At 40.0% G+C, this 23,111-nt stretch overlaps 1 protein-coding gene across 1 annotated transcript in view; it reads right to left on the minus strand.

The window, feature by feature from the left end:
• The window catches only part of ANO3 (anoctamin 3), a 128,720-nt gene that overhangs the window by 96,877 nt on the left and 8,732 nt on the right, over positions 1–23,111 (minus strand). Inside the window, exons 2-3 of the mRNA XM_024214868.2 lie at positions 9,461–9,619; positions 1,749–1,849 (exon numbers count right to left, since the gene is read on the minus strand). Coding sequence (XP_024070636.2) covers positions 1,749–1,849; positions 9,461–9,613 — 254 coding nt within the window. The 5' untranslated portion in view covers positions 9,614–9,619. The remainder of the gene's footprint in view (positions 1–1,748; positions 1,850–9,460; positions 9,620–23,111) is intronic.

The raw sequence follows: 23,111 nt of genomic DNA on the forward strand, positions 1-23,111 counted from the left end.
GGAATCCATGTGTAAGGTTTGCAGCGGCTGACTGGGAAATTCAGTGATATTCCCCATCAATCAAAAGCTAAGACAGCAACAAATAACTGGTGAACTGTCTAAATGAATTCCAATCTTCAATTAGAATCCCAGGGCAGATGTCCCTCCCATATGATAAAACTTGCTCAAGGGGAGGAAAACTGAGAATCCCCTCACAGAGTTTCTCCTTGTTTGTCAGCAATGGGGTTGCTCCCCAAAAATAGACTGCTGATCCCACCCCCCAACCCTGTGGAACTCAGAGGATCATTTGGAGACCAGAACTATTTGTGTAGAGGCCTCATGCTTCTGCACTAGATCCAAAACAGTTGTGCTACCCCAGCATAGACTGCTCTTGTCTGCTGGTAAAAAGCCCATTTTGTTTAGTGGTTTAAAATGGCAAGAAAGAAAGAGTTCATTTGGGTCCTGAAATTTAGAGAAAAATGAATATTTGAACCGTTAACAATGAATCATTCAAGTGAGAGAGAAGCACATATGGCAATATCAAAAAATCTAATAATCATTTACCATGTGATTAAGGAAATCAAGTTGTTTACTATGAAAAGGGATTTGGGAAATGATTCAGTCAAAGAGTTTAAATTTCATAATGCTCTGGTTTAATGTAGGGATGGGTACTCAAACCTATTTTCAATTGAAGACAGACAGGCTGCCTGAGAGTTTCTGGGTGAAGTCTAAGATTAGGACCTATTTACATGAAGGATTATCTCTCTCTCCCCATGCCATACTGTCATAGTTGAAATCAGCAGAGGCACTCCAGCGAGAGCCCCACTGATGTAAGTGAGAAGGAGCTGCTGTAAGGGCATTCTCAGTGAGGCATTCTTACTTTGGAATTTGATTGCCACCTTGGCCTGATGTATCCCAGATCCAGTGAGTTTCAGCACACACTACAAGGGTTATCTTCCCCCCCCCTTCCCCTCCCTCACAGGCATTTAAAAATGATGGGAAATTATAAGCATGGGGAATTGTTGCAGGGGTGGGGGAATTGCATATTACATCTACTGGTTTCCTGGAGATAGGTTATTTTTAATTGTATTTCTGTACTTACTACAAGAATACATTTATGTTGTAATTTTTAATTTAAAAAGTGTTTAGAGTTTATGGACAAGGCTGCCTTTTAGCATTTGTATAGCTCTAAATAAATAAGGAGACTGAAGATCATCAATCTGGAAACAGGAAGTGAAGAGAATTCCAGGAACACAAGGGCTCTGGCTTTCTCCAGAATGTCAGGGTTTTATCTCTGAAAGAGCGAATATTAGTTGACTCTGTAACTTCCCTTGCCTTTGGATATAATTCCAGTCAAGCTCTGGCTGTGATCCATCATTCAGAAGAAGATTCCGTGCTCCTACGCCTAAAACCACAAACCACAGATCTTTTGAGACCATGAAAAGGACCTCCATAAAAGGTCTTGCAAAATGTGTGTGATTTGCTTTGAGCAGTAAGTTCTTCAGGGATATGTGAGTTTGTTAAGAAAGTAAGCTTTTGATACAGTGGCCTCTATCATCAGCCATGTTTTTACCCCCAAAATTGGCCTTAAAAATTATTGTTTTTTAAGAGATCAGAAGAGAGGAATTTAGTTATAATGCAGCAGGAGGCTTTTTTGTTCAGTTTGAACAATAGGAGGGGACTCCATGTTACCTTAATAAATGAGTAAAAACAGTTAAATATAAAGCATAAAAATCAAAGTATTAAAAATAAAATAGTTACCACAATACCTGAAAGGCATCCTGATGTTCATTCTTTCTGCATATTTGCATAACGTATCCCATGGACAGTGAATTTTAACAAACATTATGTCGTTGCTCGTAATAGCTGGCTGCAATGGGTGATAAAATAAATATATATTAACAGTTGAGTACCACGTGGCAGTCTGGTTTCTGAAAACATGCCTATGGGCCAACTTCTTCTCTCAGAGGTGTGCGCTTTGCTCCCATTAAAGTCTATGGCATCATCTAGAGTCCTAAGTAAAGAATAGTACATGATAATATGTGCACTGCAGTTGCAATGAGATATGGAGATGAGCATAATCAAAGACATCTTCCAGTTTATTCCACTGACCATACAGACTGCTGTTTTCTAGTGTTTTATATTTATAGTCTTATTATGAATGTCTTTAAAGATAGGGCTTCCACCACTGCCTTTGGATCACTATTCCACAGAACTATTTATATTGATTTAAAAAAAAAATCTATCCTTACACTCTTGTACCATTCTTGGGGTGAAATTCTGATCACAATGAAGTCAATAGGAGTTTTGCCATTGACTTCAATGGAGTCAAGATTTCACTCTACGTGCTAGCCTTTTTACATTTATTATAAATTATAAGCAACAAGCAAGCAATATAATAAAACAAAGTTCAAAAGCCATATGTTACATGAAGTGCTGTATGAAATATTCATTACGTAATTAAACACACTCAATGTTACTATTTTTGGAGTCTGCAGAGCTCCCAGAAACATGCAGTGTTTTAGTATGAAAGTTTTCACAAGTAAAGTGTTCTTCAAAGTAAAGCATAATTTTTTTTACATTATCTTGTTGCTCACAGTCATTGAGAGATAACTTCATTTTAGGTGCATTTCAAATTTCCTTTTCAAAATGGCATTATAGTGGTAGTTGAAAGACTGACGTCGCCTTGCATTTCTTCTGAATCAGACTGGCTGAGCCTACTCCATGGGCTCAGTAAGATAAACAGAAGTCATTGTGATTCATTTTCCTAGAGGAAGTGACTCAGTTTTATGAACTGTTTCTGAGCCAGGCAGAAGAATGTTACTGTAACTTACTTTTCCAAAGGACTTAGCCCTTAGAGTAACCTAGTAACTATTCATAAGGAGCTTTAGGATAGGGCTCTATTCCATATCTCTGGGAGCCAACAGCAGTCGGAGGTGGTTTTCTTCAGCTTTCTGCCAGAGTGAGTAAATGAAAAATTTACCCCCGCCCCGCCCACTACCATTCTGGATTGGCATCACAGAGGCTATGATGGGTGGCTCCCACTTGAAGACACCAGTGTGGAGAATGGATCTACCATCTGCCCAAGGATGGTGTCAGCAGGCCATATGTCCTTCTCCCCAAGATGACAAGCCTAAATAGGGGATATGGGTGTGGTAACAAGGGTATAGTCTGGTGTGGGCCTGCTAAGGGAAGACGACAAATATCATGTCTGTTTTGTGCCTTTATAGATTTCAATTTTTTCCCAAATCATAATCAACACTGTAGAATTACATCTAATTTGCTGAATTTACTGATTTGCAAAATCTTCTCAAGGATCTTGAGCATTGCATGATGAACAAATAACAAATATCCAAAACACAAGACCTGGTAGTAATGGGGACTTTAATTACCCAGACATCTGTTGGAAGAGTAATATGGCAAAACACAAAATTTCCAACAAGTTCTCGGAATGTATTGGGGAAAATGTTTTGTTTTAGATGACAGAGGAAGTAATCAGGGGTACAGCCATTTTACACTGATCTGAAGGTTAAAGGGAATTTGGGTGAGAGTCATTATGATAGATTTCATGTGTCTGACAAAGCGGGTATTCACCCACAAAAGCTTATGCTCCAATATGTCTGTTAGTCTATAAGGTGCCACAGGACTCTTTGTCGCTTTTTACATGATAGATTTCATGATTCTAAGGAAATGAAGGAGTGTGAGCAGCAGAATAAGAACAATGGACTTCAAAAAAGACAAACTCAGAGGACTTCCCATGGGAAGAAATCCCAAGAGATAAAGGAGTTCAGGAGAGCTGGCAATTTCTCAACAGACAATATTAAATGCACAACTACAAACTATTCTGATCAGGGCCGGCTCCAGGCACCAGCCGACGAAGCACGTGCTTGGGGAGCACCTTAGAAGGGGCGGCAAATGTTGGAGTGGTGGGGGGCGTTAGCAGTGTTTTTGTTGGTTATTTTTTTTGTTCGGTGGGGCGGCACTAGAGGGGGTTTTTTTTGTTTGAGCGGCCCTGCGCTCCAGGGGTTTGGGCGGCCCGGTCCGGCACTCGGGGGGGAGGAGGTGTTATGGCGGGGCGCCGCTCTTCTTTTTTGCCTGGGGCGGCAAAAAAGTTAGAGCCGGCCCTGATTCTGATGCAAAGGAAAGATAGGAAGAATAATAAGATGCCATCAGGAGTGCTTTAATGATCTGAAAATCAAAAAGGAATCCTACAAAAAATGGAAACTGACAAATTGCTAAACAGGAATATGAAATATACAAGCTTGTAGGGACAAAATCAGAAAGAATAAGGTGAAAATGAGCTATAGCAATGGATATAAAAGGCAATAAGAGGTTGGTCTTTAAATACATTAGGAGCAAGATAAAGATGCAGGAAATTGTAGGTCCTCTACTTAGCAGGGAAGAAGAGCTTATAACATCATGAAGGCGAAGGCAGGGCTGGCTCCAGGCACCAGCTGAGCAAGCTGGTGCTTGGGGCGGCAGATTGTTCGAGGCGGCTTTTTTTTTGGTTCCACTCTGGCCGCCCTGTAGGGGGCCAGAGCACCCTGCAGGGCAGTCCTCTTCCTTCCCTCCCTGCAGACCGGAGCGGAGCCCTCGCGGCAGGCAGCAGGAGGCGGTGCAGCGGGAAGGGCCGCGTGGCAGCGCCCCTGCTGTAGCCCTGACCGCCCCCTTCTCTCTCTCTCCCGCCCACTCCCTTCCCCCTCCCCCAGCCGGTCCTCCTGCACCCGCGCTCCGGCCGCGCCGCAGGGTTTTTTTTGTTTTTTGTTTTTGGCTTGGGGCAGCCAAAAAGACAGAGCCGGCCCTGGGCGAAGGTGCTTAACATCTATTTTGCTTCAGTCTTCACTAAAAAAGTTAATGGTGCTCATACTCAATGCAATTAATATTAACAATGGGGACATATTGATTTTAATAAAGCTTTTGATACAGACCTACATAACATTATCATAAGCAAACTAAGGAAATGTGGTCTAGATGAAATTCTACGAGGTGGGTACAGAAGTGGTTGAAAGACCATACACACAGTGGTTCACTATCAAACTGGGAGGTCTTATCTAGTGTGGTCCCACAGGGGTCAGTCCTGGGTGTGGTGCTATTAAATATTTTCATTAATGACTTGGATAATGGAGTGGAGAGCATGGCTTATAAAATCTGCCGATGACAGCAAGTGGGGGGGTTGCAAGCACTTTGGAGGAGAGGATTAGAATGACTGACAAATTGGAGAGCCCTTGCGTAGTCTTCCAAGGGAGGTTGGGAATCTTGGTCATTGGAGGTTTTCAAGAACAGGTTGGACAAACACTTGTCAAAGATGGCCTAAGTTTACTTGGTCCTGCTTCGGCTCAGGGGGGTGGACTCGATGACTTTGAGGGCATTCCCATCACAACATTTCTATTTTCTTATTATTACTGCTTTCTACATTGCTCCTTCCTGGTCAATATTTCAATTTCAGATTGTTTTCCTCCAGATGTATTCACTTGCATTTTTATAGATCAAACATATTGGTGGGGTTGAGTCTTTTTTTCCAAGAAATGGACCTTCCAAGGTCCATTCTTAACCATTTTGGGGGAGATTTCAAAGGCCAAACAGGCAGTTAGATGCGAAACTCTCATTAAAAGTCAATAGCACCTGGGCACCTCATTCCACGTCTTTGGATTTTTATTTTATTTTAAAATTAATATTTTTAACCAATTTTTTTTATAAATCTAATAACAATAAGTTTGGATTCATAAGTGACATGTTTATTTTTTCTGTTTTATCCCCAACCTGCAGTTTAACTCCAGAAAACTTTCCAGCCGGGTGCTGATTACTTTTTAAATCAATGCGATAATTCTGGAGAGAAACTAATATTAAAGTAATTGGCAATGTAGCAGGTGGTAAATCATTTTGAGTATACATTTTATTATTGTTCTTTCTGATAGCAATCTTCTTTGTTTTAATACATGCCTTTCATCTTCTTTCCCTCTCAGTCCTCTTTACAAGTTTTAACTGTGAGAGTAGGAACTGAAAATGGTTTATCACTACAGACAATTGGATTTTGAAAGCCTATTGTTAATACACTCAAAGGACAAAATTAAGGCTGTGGTGAAAGCAGGTACAACTCTTAATGAAGTTAACAGGAGTTGTACCCATTTATGCCAGTGATTAATTTGACAATGAGACTTTACATAAAGAATGTAAATAATGAAATGTAAATATATGTAAAACTCATTTATCATATTCACTCTGCTGGACATTTCCTCAGAACTAATTAAAACAGCAAGGGAAAGATCATTATCTTGTGTTAATCTGTATAAATCCACTGAAGTCACCACCTCATTATGCACTGGATCTGGTGTAAAACCTACTGTAGATTTTTGGTAATAGTTTCTGCCTCGGTTATTTCAGAGTACTGGTCAGGAATGGGCGGCAGAGGGTGGGGGGTTGTCTATCAGGACATGACAGTGGTTTGCTATGGTGTATGTGTGGATGGGGAATAATTTTTACTACTCCTATTTCATTTTGTTTTCAAGTGAAAGGATTATAAAATCTTATGCGGATTTTAATTTTTTTAAATATACACTTAGGACCCGATCTTGCACCACTGAGTGAGAGTAAGACCTGAGAATACTTCAGGTCTGAGTGTCTTATGCAAGCAGCAAGAAGGACATTAGAAAGTAATTCCATCAAATCTCCTTCATAGTTAACATGCTTTCTGTCTTTATCCCTCCTCACTTCTTTCCCCTTGTTTTAACAGGCTTCTCAGTACTACCGGTAGTACTCTGAGTAAAATACATCCCAAGACAATCAAGTTGCAGAAGGCTCCGAACACAATGGAAAAGTAGAACATCCTCTGTTTGGGAGGAAGATGGCTGTGAAGTTGGCATATAGGGGACTCTCACCTCTCCAATGCCAGCTCTACATCATTCAGCACACAAAAAGGGGATCTGGATAGCCCAGAGGGCCCAGTGAATCTGACAAAAAGAGATCAGAGCCACTATTCCACTGCAGGGAGCCGGAACAGTTGGTATAAAGGGATTAGTTACGGAGATACCCCACACTTTGCCTGTTACTTGGTGGTGAATTCCTATCCATGTTGTGGAAAGGATTGAATTTCATCCACTATGCTGACAGACCGCTTCCAATTTATAAATATTGACAGAAGTCACTTATCAGTGGACATGATCCTGCAGTTCTTACTCACTGAAAACTGCCGTGCTGAAGCCAAAAAGCATTTTGCCTGAGGATAGATAGTTGGGTCCATGACAATATTTCTTATACATATCTAAAAGGAAATGCTACTTTTATTCTATAATTCTTGAAGGAATATTAATCATTTCAACGCTTAACCTTTAAGACAGACAAGATAGGTGAGGTAATATCTTTCATTGGATCAACTTCTGTGGTTGGAGGAGACAAGTTTTTGAGCTTATATAGAGCTCTTCTTCAGGTCTAGTTAAGCTTGAAAGCTTGCTTTTTTTCCATCAACCAATAAAAGGTATTACCTTACCCACCTTGTTTCTCTAATATCCTGGGACCAACTCGTGTGGCTACAACAACACTGCAAACAACCTTTAAAACACAGATAATAGGGAGAAAATGTTATCTACATAACACCGGAAGGGCACAATAATGTATGTTTTTAACTATACTGTCTTTGCGTGGCAGCTTGCAAGGTGTCATATTAAAGGGACTGAAAAAATAAAGTGAATTTAAGAATAAATACATTACAATTAAAAAGATTTACAGTTTTGTTTTAAGTCATTTTACAGACTTATAATGTTGCTTTGCATGATTTTTTTTCTTTCAAAATGATTGTTTTGCATCTAAACTTGTCACATTTAAACAATATCTTGTTAGAGAATTATCTGATATTCAAATTAAATTCTGAATTTAGAAAGCTTTACTTTTCTAAAATGTCAAGTTTATTGCTTGTTAATAGGCTTTTGGGGATAATGGTTCTGTTTTCAAAATATCAGACATTTTCAGATTTTTTTTCTGTTTTGCTAGATTGGATCAAAATAGTAACACCAATATTAAATACAATAATTTCAAAATTAGCTAATTTAATTGTCAAATTAGCTGAGACTGTGTGTAGGTATGTGCACGAATGACTTGAAAGAGTCTAACAACTTTGTTTAAATAAGACCCTATTCTGGTCTCCATTTAACTGGTGTAAATCGGGAGTAATTCCACTGAATGCTATGGAAGTTCACAAGCGAGAGGAGAATAAAGTGCAGAGCCTGCTTCTGAATTGAGTCTGTACATAAATATTCCTGCTCTATAATCTACAATTCAAAAAACAGACAAAACACATTTTCCTAGCAGGATTTCTGACTTTAAATCCCTTAGCTGAGATATTTTGAGCTATTACTGCTATCAGAGTAGTTGTATTGGGGGTTGTATTTGGGGAAACATTATAGCAGTGGATAGACATCCTATTTTATCTTACTGCTATCCTTGGCCCAACAACGCCACTAATTCTGCATACTGTTAAAATGGTTCTGGGGGAATCAGATGAGACTTATCAACCTCATCATCTTGTAGAGTAGATCTCATAGAGTAGTGGGTGGTAAATGGTTATCTCCTCCCTTAAAAAATTTCAAACATTTACCCTTTCAAAGTTTCTCATGAAAAACCAGAGATAGACACTCCATCACCCCAGAAGAGCCAATACCTGGTGGTGAAGACACTTAGCTGGATGCTGAGATCCTTATTCAAGTCCCTGGTCTGAATCAGTAAAAGAAGATTGGGAAGGGACTCTTTTTCGAGCCTATCAATGCTGTTTGGACTGACTAGTGGGTGGACTTCAGTTTTTACTTCACAGTGCTCCCATCTGTGCCAACTGGGAGAGTGAGAAAGAAAACACTAAGGGTAGGTCTACACTTACCCAGTAGTTCGGCGGCGAGCGATCGAACTTCTGGGTTCGACTTATCGCGTCCAGACAAGACGCAATAAGTCGAACCCGGAAGTGCTCGCCGTCGACTGCTGTACTCCTGCTTGGCGAGAGGAGTACCACGGAGTCGACGGGGGAGCCTGCCTGCCGCGTGTGGACCGAGGTAAGTTCAAACTAAGGTACTTCGAACTTCAGCTACGTGAATAACGTGTACACTAATTTGTTACAAACAGACTTTCAAAATTATAAGTGCTGACCAGGATTTTAGTGTTATATGTTACCATCTAAATCAGAAAGGGACAGATTCACCACTATGTTGATCTTGTTTATGTTGGCATTATTCCATTTAAATCAGTGGAGATGAACTGATGTATGGAGTGGTACAGTGGTCAATTGGGCCCTATCTACTTAGGGCAGGTCTACACTAACCCCCTAATTCGAACTAAGGTACATAACTTCAGCTACGTTATTCACGTATAACACTAAAATCCTGGTCAGCACTTATAATTTTGAAAGTCTGTTTGTAACAAATTAGGAATATTCTTAACATTTAATAGTTTATCACAATAATTTATAGGTCATCTCAGAATAAATATATACTAGAAGACATACCTCTCTTTCTAACATTAAGCCCTCTGCCCTTAGGTTCTTTTCAAAAGTGTTTCTTTTTTCTATTTGTAGACTTGACTTTTTATAGACCAAGATGTAATCAATGCGCTTTTTACCATCTTTGAAGAAGAGGCCTGATGATGCTATGGCATTCATCTCATTCTGAAAAACAAATAAAATTGGTTACAAGCAGGATTATACATTAGAAAAAATGTAAACATTAAACATAAATACTGCATAGTGCAAGGCATGTGCTCACTGAATTGCGCGTGAAGGGGTAATTGGAAGGGCAGGCATGGACAAACCTGACAATTGTTCTCCAGAATCTCAGGTTTAATTATAACACACATTTTAGCTATTACATTTGCAAAGAAAATCTTCAAGCATGAAATGAGTAACAGATACCTACATCTACCAGAGTTTTCAGAAAACCTGAAATAGCAGCTCTGAATTATGAAGCCCCCCCACCCCCCCATTCATTTCAACAGATACTACTTCAGATGCACACAACTATTTCACTGCTTATCACATCATTTAAGAAAGGAGAGGATGTGCCAACGACAAAGTATTTCCCAAAGTGTAGGAAGCAAATGGGATAGAAATCAAGATGTGTAGGCCTTTAACACCACATAGCAGGTGGAAGAAAAGATTGGTTTCATTCTTCTGAATAAGGACTCAATTTTCAAATGTTTGGGAAATACTGACATTGTGTAATAAAGACTGATGGCAAACACATAATATCAAAGACATGGCAGAAAACTCACTTTAGGGCTAGTGTACACTGGCAATGCTAAAGTGCTCCGTGGCAGCGCTTTAACATGGCTTATGTGGTTGCGGCGCTCTAAAAAAACCCACCTCAATAAGGGGCATACCTCCCAGTGCCGGGGCACTGTTTACACTGGTGCTTTACAGCGCTGCAACTTGCTGCCCTCATGGGGGTGTTTTTTCACACTCCTGAGCAAGAAAGTTGCAGCGCTGTTAATTGACTCAAACCCAGTGACTGAATCTTATTCATTTTTTTCCCAACAATAAAGATAATTTATTCTTTCAAAGAGCCAGGGGAAAATGACAACAAAGAATGGTAACAATTGCAAGAAACATTGTCATTTTAGGACCCTATAATGCAAACACTTAGAGATGTGAATAACAATATGCACAAGAGTAGGAACATGGGGAAAGTTACTCTAAGTGTTCGCAAGAACGAGCCCAAATTTGTGGAAAATTACAAGGTTATTTCCCCTGCCTTCTGGGGAGCATTATGATCAGAGCCGGCTCCAGGCACCAGCTTACCAAGCAGGTGCTTGGGGCAGCCACTTCGGAGAGGAGCGGCACGTCCAGCTGTTCGGCGGCAATTCGGTGGACGGTCCCTCACCCCTGCTCGGAGCGAAGGACCTCCTGCTGAATTGCCGCCGCAGATCGCGATCGCGACTTTTTTGTTTTGTTTTGTTTTTTTTGTTTTGTTCGGCTGCTTGGGGCAGCCAAAACCCTGGAGCTGGCCCTGATTATGATGGTATGCCTCTGAAAAGTAGGGCTAGAATCTCATCTTAGTTACACTGATGGAAGTCTGGAGTAACGCTAACAAAAGCAGAACTGGGGCTGTAGTCTCCCATAGAATTTTGGAACAGCTGATGGTGAGTAAAGTTGTATTTGGGGAACAATTACAGCAGTGGATAAACATCATATTTTATCTTCCTCAAAAAAGGATAAAAACCATCTGCTGTAAAGAGCCACCATTGCTTTACTAGTCTCCATGCGAGGGTTTGGTTTAGTTAAGTGTTTTTATTTGTAATTTTCAAGTCTTTCATAACTTCCTCCTTTTATGATTATACCCTGATCCCACTATAAGGAACTTGGCTTTCCAGGCCACCTCTGGAAGTCATTTTTTTATTTTTATATTTTATTTTCCTCAGGAAGGATAGCCTTTTCTGGTGTCACACTGGATGCTCCGAAAGCTAGAAATCTAACAGCGAAGCCACCCACAAAACCCTCTAGAAAAAAGGAGCGTGGATTTGAATACACACATATGGAGTTCACCACCCCTCAAACAAGAGTTTCAGCTCGGCCACTCCACTGCAAAAGTAAGATATGCTGTACCAGCATCACACGTGGCCAAAACCCCACCCCGTTTTAATGTGCATTTGGCATACAGGAGATTTTCTTGATAAGTTCACAGGATTCAAGTAATTTAGGTTATTCATTGTGGGAATTACAGTACTTGAAGTTGTGTGTGTGTATTTCTCTCAACTTTCTCTTATGATAAATAGAAATACTAGTTTCATTAGGCTCTGCAGCACTGCAAGTATCCCTTCAAAATACCTGGTAAAATCTTCTAATACCATATACCACTAACTTAAGTAGTTCTGGATCCGTGAAAAGCCATTTACAAATTCCAGTAGGTTACAAAATATCAACAACCACATCACAAAAGCACAAAAGTAGAAGACACAGAGAGAGTAAAGCAGTGGTTCTCAAACTTTTGTACTGGTGACCCCTTTCACATAGCAAGCTTCTGAGTGCGACCTCCCCTTATAAATTAAAATCACTTTTTTATATATTTAACACCATTATAAATGCTGGAGGCAAACCGGGTTTGGGTTGGAGGCTGACAACTCATGACCCCCATGTAATAACCTCACGACCCCCTGAGGGGTCCCAACTCCCAGTTTGAGAACCCCTGGAGTAAAGTTCTTGGAGAATTACAAGAGGTCATGTAAAATTTTGAATCTTTTTACTACATTTATTTTGTTTGTTATATTTTCCATACATGGTTCTAAATTCTACGGTGGACTTATTGTCCAATATAGTAAAAAGAGTGCTAGGAGACCTGAAATGAACCACATCTCACCCTGCTGGATGTTCAGTACTGTGGGTTCTGTTTTAAAACAGTTGCTTTCATAAAAAAACCTCTCCAATGTGCTGTTACTGACATATAATCCATTATTTAACTACTGATCTTATCAGTACTGATGTAAACTCAACCGCTTAATGCTTTTCTGAAGTCATGGATAGCTGTTAAGCACAAAAGGTTTATGCAACTGCAGAACTGATTATCTATAAAAGGACACCGTAGAAAGGGTAAGTTATATGTCGATCCAACCATTGGATTTAGAGATGAACCAGAACTGAACCCCCCCAAACATTCATGGTTCAGATTAAATAGAAACTTGATACTAAATATCTCTGGGTTTGCAAAAACTAAAGCTAGCAAATGAGGTGTTTTTGCAAACCAAAAATCAAAACAGTCTTTCTTAGTCCATGTGAAGCAACCTGAGAGCATCTTCTCATTTAGCAATGTTATTTAAATTAGGCATTGCTCTTCAAATCCCCGTTTCATGTTGGAAGTCATCTCTTGCCCTGAACAGCTGGTGATGGTGTCATGTTTTCCTTTCATAGTTCATAGTTCACACACAAACGGGCTCTGGGAGATGTTCAATATATTAAGATCCTTGGACCATATGGAAATTTGAAGTGTAGTTGCAGTCAGAAAAAGAAACAGTAAAAACATCATTATATTTCTCAAAATATACATACTGCAAGATTAACTCCTGTATAACAAGGTGTAGCAAAGTTGCTGCCCCAACACACCCTCTCTGGGCTGGATATGGCATCACAGCCCCATTGCCTCAGTTCTCTCCCACTGTCCTTTGGCCTACTCCATATGTAGGAGTGTCCGGGTCCTCCAGCCAGACTACTTTACAGAGTTCTGTCCCTTCTGGGGACAGAGTCTTTACCAAAGTTCAACAAAAATGTATGCAAAACCAAACATTCAGCCCAGCTGGGCTCAGCTGGCAGCCACTTTGTAACAGGCATACCTCTGCTGCACTAGACTGTCCTCTTGTCTAGCCACAGGCTTCTGTGCCTCAATCAACCCCACAGCCCAGCAGCTGGGAACACTCCTTTCCTCACTTAGGAGTTCAAGCAAGCTACAACTCCTCAGAGGTCCCTGTCTCAAGTCAGGCTTCCACCTTGTCCCTAGAGAAGACTGTCTGCTTTTCTCTAATTCTCAGCTGTCTTTTATGTTGCTTCCCAGAGAGAGGGACCTCTTTCCCACCTCTCCCCTGGGTCTCCACTCTCCACCTGGGCTCACCCAGTTCTTTATGGAAAAAGCTCTAGCTCTCCCCCTCTCCCAAGCTAGGCTTTATCTCTGGCCCATCCTCCAGGTGCAAACAAGGTGATTAATTGGCTTCTCAAATCCATATTAATCCTTTCATGGCATGTGTGGGTAAACATCCTATCAGAAAGGGACCATTTAAGATTTATTCATCACTTAAAACTCAGTGGAGCCCTGTTTTAAAGTAAGTTTCTGGCCTTCATGGTTGCAAAGAAAAGTCTGAAAGCATGAACTTGACAGACTCAAAAACTGGAAGGCAAATAAAAAGAATCCCAAACTCAGGGGGTTTTTTTGTTTCTAAAAGAATCTGATTTTTAAGCCAATCCCAAGATTTTTGGGCCTGGCTCATGGTGTTGGTGATTCTAAGAAAGACAATTGTTATCCTTCCGAAGCTGAAATTTTGGGTGATTGGAAGGGGCAGAGAGCTGTCTCTTTGACTTCCCTATAATTATGCCTATGTTAATTAGTTAAATAGATACTGAAAAAATGCATGTACATGCATATTGACTATAGTATATTATATATAGTTTTGTTTCCTCCACTATAACAACCCTGCTTTTTGCATGATTGAGTAACATAAGGCCAAATTCTGCAACTTCTCCTTGCTTGAACAGCACCTTACTTTGTGAGCATTGCCCATGATTTCCGTGGCATCAGTGGGACTCCTCATAAAGTAAGGTACTATTTGTAATGTAAGGGTGGCACACCCAAGTCCATTGGAATTATTATAGAATAATTTCAGAGGGACTGCTTGCAAAGTAAGGTACTACACTCAACATGAGTAACAATGGCAAAATCTGTCCAATAGGAATTAAAAAAGGCCTTCAACTGAGTACACTTTATACCGAGGTGAGCAAACTATGGCCCCGGGGACCGCATCCGGCCCTCCAGAAATTTTAATCTGGTCCTCGAGCTCCCGCTGGGGAACAGGGTCCAGAGCTTGCCCTGCTCCGGCGCTCCAGCCAGGGAGCAGGGTTGGGGGCTTGCCCCGTTCCGTGCGGCTCCTGGAAGCAGCAGCAGCATGTCTCCCCTCTGGCTCCTATGCATAGGGGCAGCCAGGGGGCTCCGCACGCTGCCCCTGCCCCAAGCACCACCCCCGCAGCTCCCATTGGTCAGGAACCATGGCCAATGGAAGCTGCAGGGACGGCGCCTGCAGATGAGGTGGCGCGCAGAGGTGCCGGAGCTGCATCTAGGAGCTGCTTGAGGCAAGCCCAGAGCTTGCACCCCTGACCCCCTCCTGTGCCCCACCCCCTCATCCCAGTCCTGATCCCCCTCCTGCCCCCCAAGCCCCTCAGTCCCAGTCTGGAGGACCCTCCTGCACCCCAACGCCTCATTCCCAGCCCCATCCCAGAGCCCTCACCCCCAGCCGGCACCCTCACCCCCTCCTGCATCTCAAGCTCCAATTTTGTGAGCATTCATGGCCTGCCATACAATTTCCGTACCCAGATGTGGCCCTCGGGCCAAAAAGTTTGCCCATCCCTGCTTTATACAGTAAGCTATATAGGAGGCTACTTAGTTGTACTGGACATTAAAATGTGTACAGTAGAATTCAGAGGACCAGGAGAAAATTAGTGCTGCTCTTGATTTAACAGAAACAAGAGACACTTTCTGATGCTGACCCAATGAGTATTGAGAGGAAAAAAACAGGCTAAATCTCAGAAAGCATACTCTGAACTACTACACTAATATGTCTTTAATTTGTTTTTTTTTATGTGGTTCAGAACATATCCAAAGTAAATCACACAGATCTCTTAGGATATTTTTAAAAGTTATTTTGCAATCATAATACTACTAAAACCATGGGAAAAAAGTGACGAGGCCAACTGAAAAAGAATAGATTGCATTCTTCCTATGAGAGCGCAAAATGCTGATTACAAAATAATGAAGACTAATGTGAGGACATATAGGTAATATTATTGTCATACATTAAAACAAAACCAGCTAATAAGAAAGGCTTCCGTTTTTGTCTAGCTTTTCATTTCCTCCATCTTTCCAGGCTTTTTTTTTTTTTTATTTTAGAAACGCACGCACACGATTAGGTTACATTGAAATTAAAAAGTTGATTTGTACATTATATAAACAAAAATATTGATACCAAATCTGTACTGAAAAATAATGTTCCCTATTTTTTAATTTCTGGTTTATTGTTCTGTATAGCCTGTTATTTTTATTTAGCATCTGTATTGCAAAAATATATAGAAGTTGCAGTTGGGATTAGGGCTATGTTGTTGCAAGAGCCTGTCACTGCCTTGAGTTTAGGTTATTTTCCCCTCCATTACTAAAAACTGTATGTATATTAGAACTAAATACTGACTAGAGCACTGAATACATAGTGTACAGTAAGTTTAGCAGAGAAGCTATGTAGCATTAAAATGACAACTGTTGCAAAGTAAGCTGGTAATTTATATTAAGTGATGAACTTAAAAAACATTAGACAATTTCTGGTCAACCAATCCTTCCAAACTGTGGAATACATAATAAGTAAGGCTACGATTTTGTCATGGAGGTCGTGGAAGTCACGGAATCCGTGACTTCCAGAGACCTTTGTGACTTCAGCCCACAGCAACCGGGAGTTGCGAGGGGCCCCCTGGGTGTGCCGAGCTGCCACGGGTGGTGTGGGGATCCCACAGCTGAGCTCCCCATTTTGTCACGGATATTTTTAGTAAAAGTCAGGGACCGGTCACGAGCTTCCATAAATTTTTTTTTTATTGCTCGTGACCGGTCCCTGACCTTTACTAAAAATATCCGTGACAAAATCTTAGCCTTAATAATAAATGACATTGTTTAGTTGCAAAATGGAGTGTGGTTTGCACAAAGGTGGACAAGGCACACCTAAAGAAGAACATATATATATTCTTGCTCATATACAAATGAGTCATATATAATATACATACCATGAAAACAAGATCTACCCCGCCCCAACCCAAGATGATGATAAATAATAATGCCTATTTATTAAATAGGACTTTTCATCAGTAGATTTCAAAGTGCTTCAAATCTTTTAATACATTTATCCTCAAAATTTTCTACCCCGTGAGGTAGAAAATTGCTATTATACCCATTCTACAGCCGGGGAATTGAGGCACAGAGAAACTAAATGATTTGCTCAAGGTGACACAGGAAGTCCATGGCAGAGCAGGGAATTGAACTGGATCTCCCGTTTCCTAAGACAGTGCCCTAACCACTCAATCATCTCTCCTGCCCAGGAGCTGGAATAAGTGATACACCCAGTACACTTAAACTATGGACTAATCCCGGTCCTTGGTGCAATTTAATTGGTTTCAAAGCTGTTCAGAGTTTTGGAATGTTATAAATAGCCCTGGCAGAGAGGTGTGATTAGTGAGAAGAGTGAAGGTGACTTAGGTGAAAGATAAATGCCATCCACCTGCATCAATGGGTGAAGGAACTTGTTGGGGCTTACAGTGAAAGGGGGACAGCCCCAGCAGCAAGGGAGGGAGGCACTTGCCAAAGAACAATAGGTAGTTCCTCCCACTGGGAGAATTTGGCACCTATTGGCCAGCTGGGAGAGAGTGGTACTGATTGGCCAGCATTCCCCAGCTCCCAGGATTTAACCAGGTGCAGGGGCCATGTTGAGCCTCTTTTGGCTCCATTCCAGCAGGCCATCCTACCCACCAGAACTAGGAACAGGAACCAGGTCAGAGAGATAGTTTGGGTCTATCCAATTGCCTGTTTAGGGGGTCAGGAAGGATTCTTTTCTCCCATGGGCCAATTGACAGAAGACCAGGGAGTTATTTGCCTTCCTCACAGCATCTTCAAGACACAATGGGGTTACGTGGAAATGCGCCTAATATCTAACTGAGGTACTGGGGTGGTGGTTTGCAGTTCAGTTAAGAGAACAAAATGAACAGTTCCCAGAGGAAAAAGACCTGGGATTTTGGTGATGGGCCTTGGGCTCATGTGCTAGGCTGAGAACTTGGGGTCCTTGCGGGCCAAGTTCCCCACCCCGCTGCAATCTCTGTTCCCCTCATGGGGGAGGGGGAAGATTGCTAGAGCTCAGAGAGAGCTGAGTCCTGGGACGTAGGCTGAAGCCAGCCTACCCCATGTTTATAAGATAGGAGCCCTGTATCTCCCACACTGGAACCAATTAATTTCCTGGTATAGAATAGTATGGGTATGTAGCACCCTGCCCCTGTTTAAAGTTTAATAAAAGTTGCCACTTGCCACTTAATTACATGCATGCATCTGTCCTGATTTTGCTGCTGTGTCCACATCAAATGTAAGTATCACATGGATATCACCACTGCATACAGTATGTGTTGTGTAGATGCACACAGTTACATACACAAAAGCATATATACATACTGTATTAATACTGCATCTTTCAGTCAGCAGCTTTGCCTAATCTTTTGCAAATGAACTATTGCTTTCACATCTCAAATAAAGCACAGTCCAACAGCTGATAATGGTGCAATACGTTGACCATACACTGCAGAATCTTGGATGCCTAACAGTATACCAGATGGTGTTAACTCAAAACAATGTTCTATCATAATGCCAGGGGGGATTAGTTGCAACTGAAGTATGTAGCATTATATAATACCACCTCACTCTTATATAGCATTTATCAGTAGATCTCAAACCATTTCCAATCTTTAATGTATTTATTCTCACAGCAGCCCTGTGAGGTAAGAAGTAAAGTGAGATTATGATGCAAACTGTTTGGATTTTAGCTTGTTGACAGTTATACATTCTTAATATGTTTCAATTTTCTATGCATCAAGGAATGCATTTAAACATGAAATGAAAATCAATGAATATGACAATATATTAAGTTCCATTTCCAAATTCCATATGGAAAAAACTAGATAAATCAGTTTTGATTCAAACCTATAGAGTCACTTGGACTCCTTGGACACCGACTTCAGTGATCTTAGAATCGGACCCTAACCAGGATATTTGCTCCTTCTGTTCTGCGGTATTACTACATAGTGTTAAACAGCTGCTAATTTTCCACCATGTAAGCAGCCTCACCGTTTAGCTGAGCTGCGATCTTTTAAAAGATCAAAATAAATGAATACATTTCAGAAGGGTAAAGTGAATACATAATGACTTGTGAGGTATAGATATTCTACAGGCGTGAGTTTTGGATGATTGCATCACTCATTAATGGCAAAACCATGTGTAATTATGCAGGTGATCGCAAAGGAATGCAGATATAATCTTTATACTATGCGTCACACACATTTTCTTTATATGGCACCTGCTGTGTTGCCCATGAAAAGAGTATTTTAGAATTTTAATTTTTTTTAAATCCAGACCATTTTTACTATCCCTCTGATTATAGAGCTAAGGCTCTGCCCTTCTTTGGGAAGTGCTTTGAAACCTATTTTTTAAAGATGCTGTATAAGAGCAAAGAATAATGTATTACGTCATGCAAGGCAGCCTCGCTTCCTACATGGAACTAATTTTTCAAAATTTGAACACTACCTTTCAATAGTCATGACTGAATAATTATACTTATTGACTAAAGGCTAGGCTTTTAAGTGCCTAAGGGTATGTCTACACAGCAGTGAAACACCTACGTCCCTAGCCCAGGTTCTGGTAACCTTCCCCTCACAGGGTCCCAGAGCTCGGGCTCCAGCCCAAGCCTGAATATTTACACTGCAATTTTACAGCCCCAAAGCCTGAGCCCTGTGAGCCCAAGTCAGGTCCCATGGGCCAGCCACAGGTGGATAATTGCTGTGTAGACATAACCTCAGTGCACTCAGGCCCCAAAACACTACATGTAGTATTATAAATGTACTGAATTGTTTACCTCCTTTCTTTCTTCACTATGACATTGATGGTATTTTTATTAACAATCCACAGACCATTTAGAACAGGGGATTGTCTAGTAGTGACTTTGCCGCTCAGTTTTTGTCTTGCAGTTACATAATGCTTAGGTATATGCTGGAAACCCCATCCCTGGAGATGCTTAACAAGAAGCTGCACAAAGCACTAGAAAATATACTGTAGGCAATAACTTTGCATTGGCAGGGGGATTGGCAAAATTACCTACACTAGTCACATTTAAAGCTTGCCAATAATATTTTCTCAGTATTTTCAATGCAGTATCGCCAATTCCAAGCATTCAAAAAACATGGGTAAGTTCCCTAAACTTATAAGATTGGTTTATCAATTATGGAATTTAAAAAAATAAGCATGGGGTTCTTTTTATTTGGACTTCTGCTGTTGGAATGCTTAAGGTGTCAAGATAAAATTGAGAGAGTTGGTAACACTACCCCCATGATATTTCCAGTAGTTTGTATAAAGAATACTACAAAAACTGAAGTTCTGTATACATATAAGGGAAACCTGGCAAGTTTTAAAGGAGCAATCACTCTAGCGGGATTTTTCTCTACTACTATCTGCCTTTACTATCTAAACATCTTTACTAGAAATAGATTCAACCTATAACTTGGACGTGAGCACCTCTACTTTTGAGGTGTTTAATAACCTTGATCAAGATCCAGGAGATTACTCCCTGTTCCGTGGACTTGTCTGTGTGTGTATTTTAAAATATTATAGGTTCCTTCAAATGATATTGGTCCTCTAATGAGTAACTGAAGTTAGCTAGAGCAATACTGAGACTGTATAATATCTTAATAATTACAGTACATTTCACATGGTGGAACCACTGAGAAAGAGTTTAACTTCACTCAGGAGTTTTGAAAGGAACCTGCACTGTAAACTTTTTTTTTTTTTTTTTTTTAAATATGGACAGACTCTCTGAACTCTGAGAGAAACAGACTGCTAAGCAGTTAGTCTCCACTACAGAGCATTAGGCCATGAGCCTGCAAACATGCATTGAGCATTCAAATGTTCCTGCTGAAGCCAATTAGAATTATTCACATGCTTAAAGTTAAGCATATGTGTAAGTGTTTTCAGGATCTGGGCTTTATACATTGCTCTCTGATACTTAGGTGTTACTCTCAGATATCTAAAGTCAGAATTTGTTGTTTAAAATATTGATACATATATAGTCAAAGTTACAGAAATATTGTCAGTACACATATATGTATATATATGCTGTGTACACGGACACACACACACACACACACACACACACACAAACTCATCCCACTTCACATTGTGAGACAATGGGTCAAATCCTACTACTACTGAAATCAACGGTTAAATTCCCATTGCCTGGTCCCAACATTTATTTATAAGCTTGTTCCATATACCGTAAACATTAAGTGTGGTGAAAGACAAAAGAGTTCACTCAAATCATTATAAAAGATTCTCTCACTGGCTAAATTAATGATAAATCTAAACTCCCAGAGACTGTTTATACTCTTTTACTGTATTTTATAGAATTCCATTTCTCTGTGTGCTGTGATTCAGGTTATTATCTTAAATTATTTCCAGTAGAATCATTGTTTATACTGTGAACTTAAGCTTTATTATGCAAATGTCTGTTTGTTAAAATTAAACATTTGTTAGTTTAAGAAAAATGGAAAACATTTTCTAAAAAGAAAGTTGCAAAAAATATATTTAAAATTGTGAGTTTCTGGGAGGAAAAGTGTGACTGCTCTTAAAAAAGGTTGCCAGTTTTCCTTATGGTGTCAGAGCATATGGAATTACAGTAAGTAACACTACCTCTCTAACTGCAGTATTCTCTATACTTCCTTATATTCCATGTAGGAAATACAACATACTCAGATAACATTATTTAGTCATCTAAGGCAATTAGCAAGTTAAGAGTGGTCCTTGTAAAGGTAACCCTATGACTTCTCATATTATACCCACTATATATTAATTTTTTTTAAACAGACATGTATGAATGAGTAAATGTGATAGCTGCATCATCATTTTTTGGAAAGGGAAAAAATCCAGTATTGATCACATCTCTGCTGACAAATATTTGTAATTTCTTAAACTATCAGTACTTTAGTATTACTTTAACATCAGCAGTAAAACAGTTTGATAGTAACATTTCTTTTTTTTAAAGCCATAATATGCACCTCCAATATGCACTATGTAAATGGGAAATATAGTATTTTTCAGTAACATCATGCTTTCCTGAACCAAAAGCAGTTAAACATTATTTTTCCTTTTAGTCAGAACGTACCCATTTACTAAATTGTAATACAAAATGTTTATAAAAATTACCTTTTCTTTTGTACACCAAAATTAGAGTTTAGTATCCAAACACATTTAGAAGCATTCAAGACAATGTAGGAGACAACCAGAGGCTCTGTTTAAAAACCTCCTTCAGAGTAACAAAAGGAACTCCCCCACTGTGGTTCCTGTATCCTCCCTTAGCTTGAGACTTCAAAATGCTGGCCCATTTTCTTTGCTGTAAGTGTTTGGAAAAAGATGCTGTTGTAGTCGGATTCCTTGCAGTGTGAGATTAAGAAAAAAAAGCCATTTGAGGTATCATAAATTTGCCTGGGATGGCTTTAGTCATAGTGAGAACACAGAGATAATCAGTTATGCGAAGACAGTGCACACTGAGGCTTTACTTTTGTGTGTTTGATTCATCACCTTGATATTGACTTGTACATTAACTTATTATTGATGCTTGTTAGGAGCCCCAGTCCAGCAGCCCTTATTCAGGCAGAACTGCAACTGGCAGGGAAACTGGGGGGAAATCTGCATTATTGGGCTCTACATTTATTGCTAACTCATTAGTAATATCTAATGAATCATTAGACATGAAGGAAGTTTTCCATAAAATGAGTCTGAGCCTTTTTTGATGGTTTCATTGGATAGATTTTGGTAACATTTCCTACTATGTGAAAGTTTAATTTAATGTACTGTATGAAAAAGTATACTATTATTCAGAAATTATATGGCACTTTACAACTTTATGTAACCCTAAAATCTGTTAGCTTATAGATGTTGTTTCAACAATATCTACACATTATAATAGGCTTATCAACCATTTGTTATATAATTATCTATTAATCATGTGATACTAATGCATTCCATAACATGCATTACAGTAAGGTATTAAAGAAAGCATTTTCATTTACTAGTAATTTAATCAATAGCTATAAATCATACATAAATTAAAACACTATTGAAAGTGTTACTATATGTTATATATACAGCATACGGAGAGCTAGATTGCTCCTTTAAGCATAGCCTGAGCAGGCTGTACTGACCCAAAGGAACCTAGATTGCTCTTCAAAAAAGTGCCTGCTCCCTCCCAGTGCACCCAGCTAATTTCAAGGCCAAGGCAGAGGAGCAGGAAGTCAGGTGATGGTCTTACCTCTTTCCTACCCCCTACGGGGTACTGTACAAGGAGAGAGCAGTCTCTGAGTTTCTGGATTGTGACTATGAATTGCTCTTTAGCAAGGAATTCAAGGGAGTGGGAGTCACATATGTAAGGTCCAGCAACATTAATCAGCCAGAATTGGAATATTCACTTACATAAATGTTGACAAATATAGCCCTTAAGTATTCAACAACAAAACCCCCAAATCCCAAAAATGTAACCACCTGACTAGTTCCTGCAATCTGGTATGGACACTCAGATTCATGTCTAGAATTCACTTGCAGCAACAAACCCCGTGTGTAAATTGCACCCACAAA

This window comes from Terrapene carolina, unplaced genomic scaffold (assembly GCF_002925995.2).
Source record: "Terrapene carolina triunguis isolate 2854851 unplaced genomic scaffold, T_m_triunguis-2.0 Scaffold96, whole genome shotgun sequence".
Taxonomy (NCBI): Eukaryota; Metazoa; Chordata; order Testudines; family Emydidae; genus Terrapene; species Terrapene triunguis.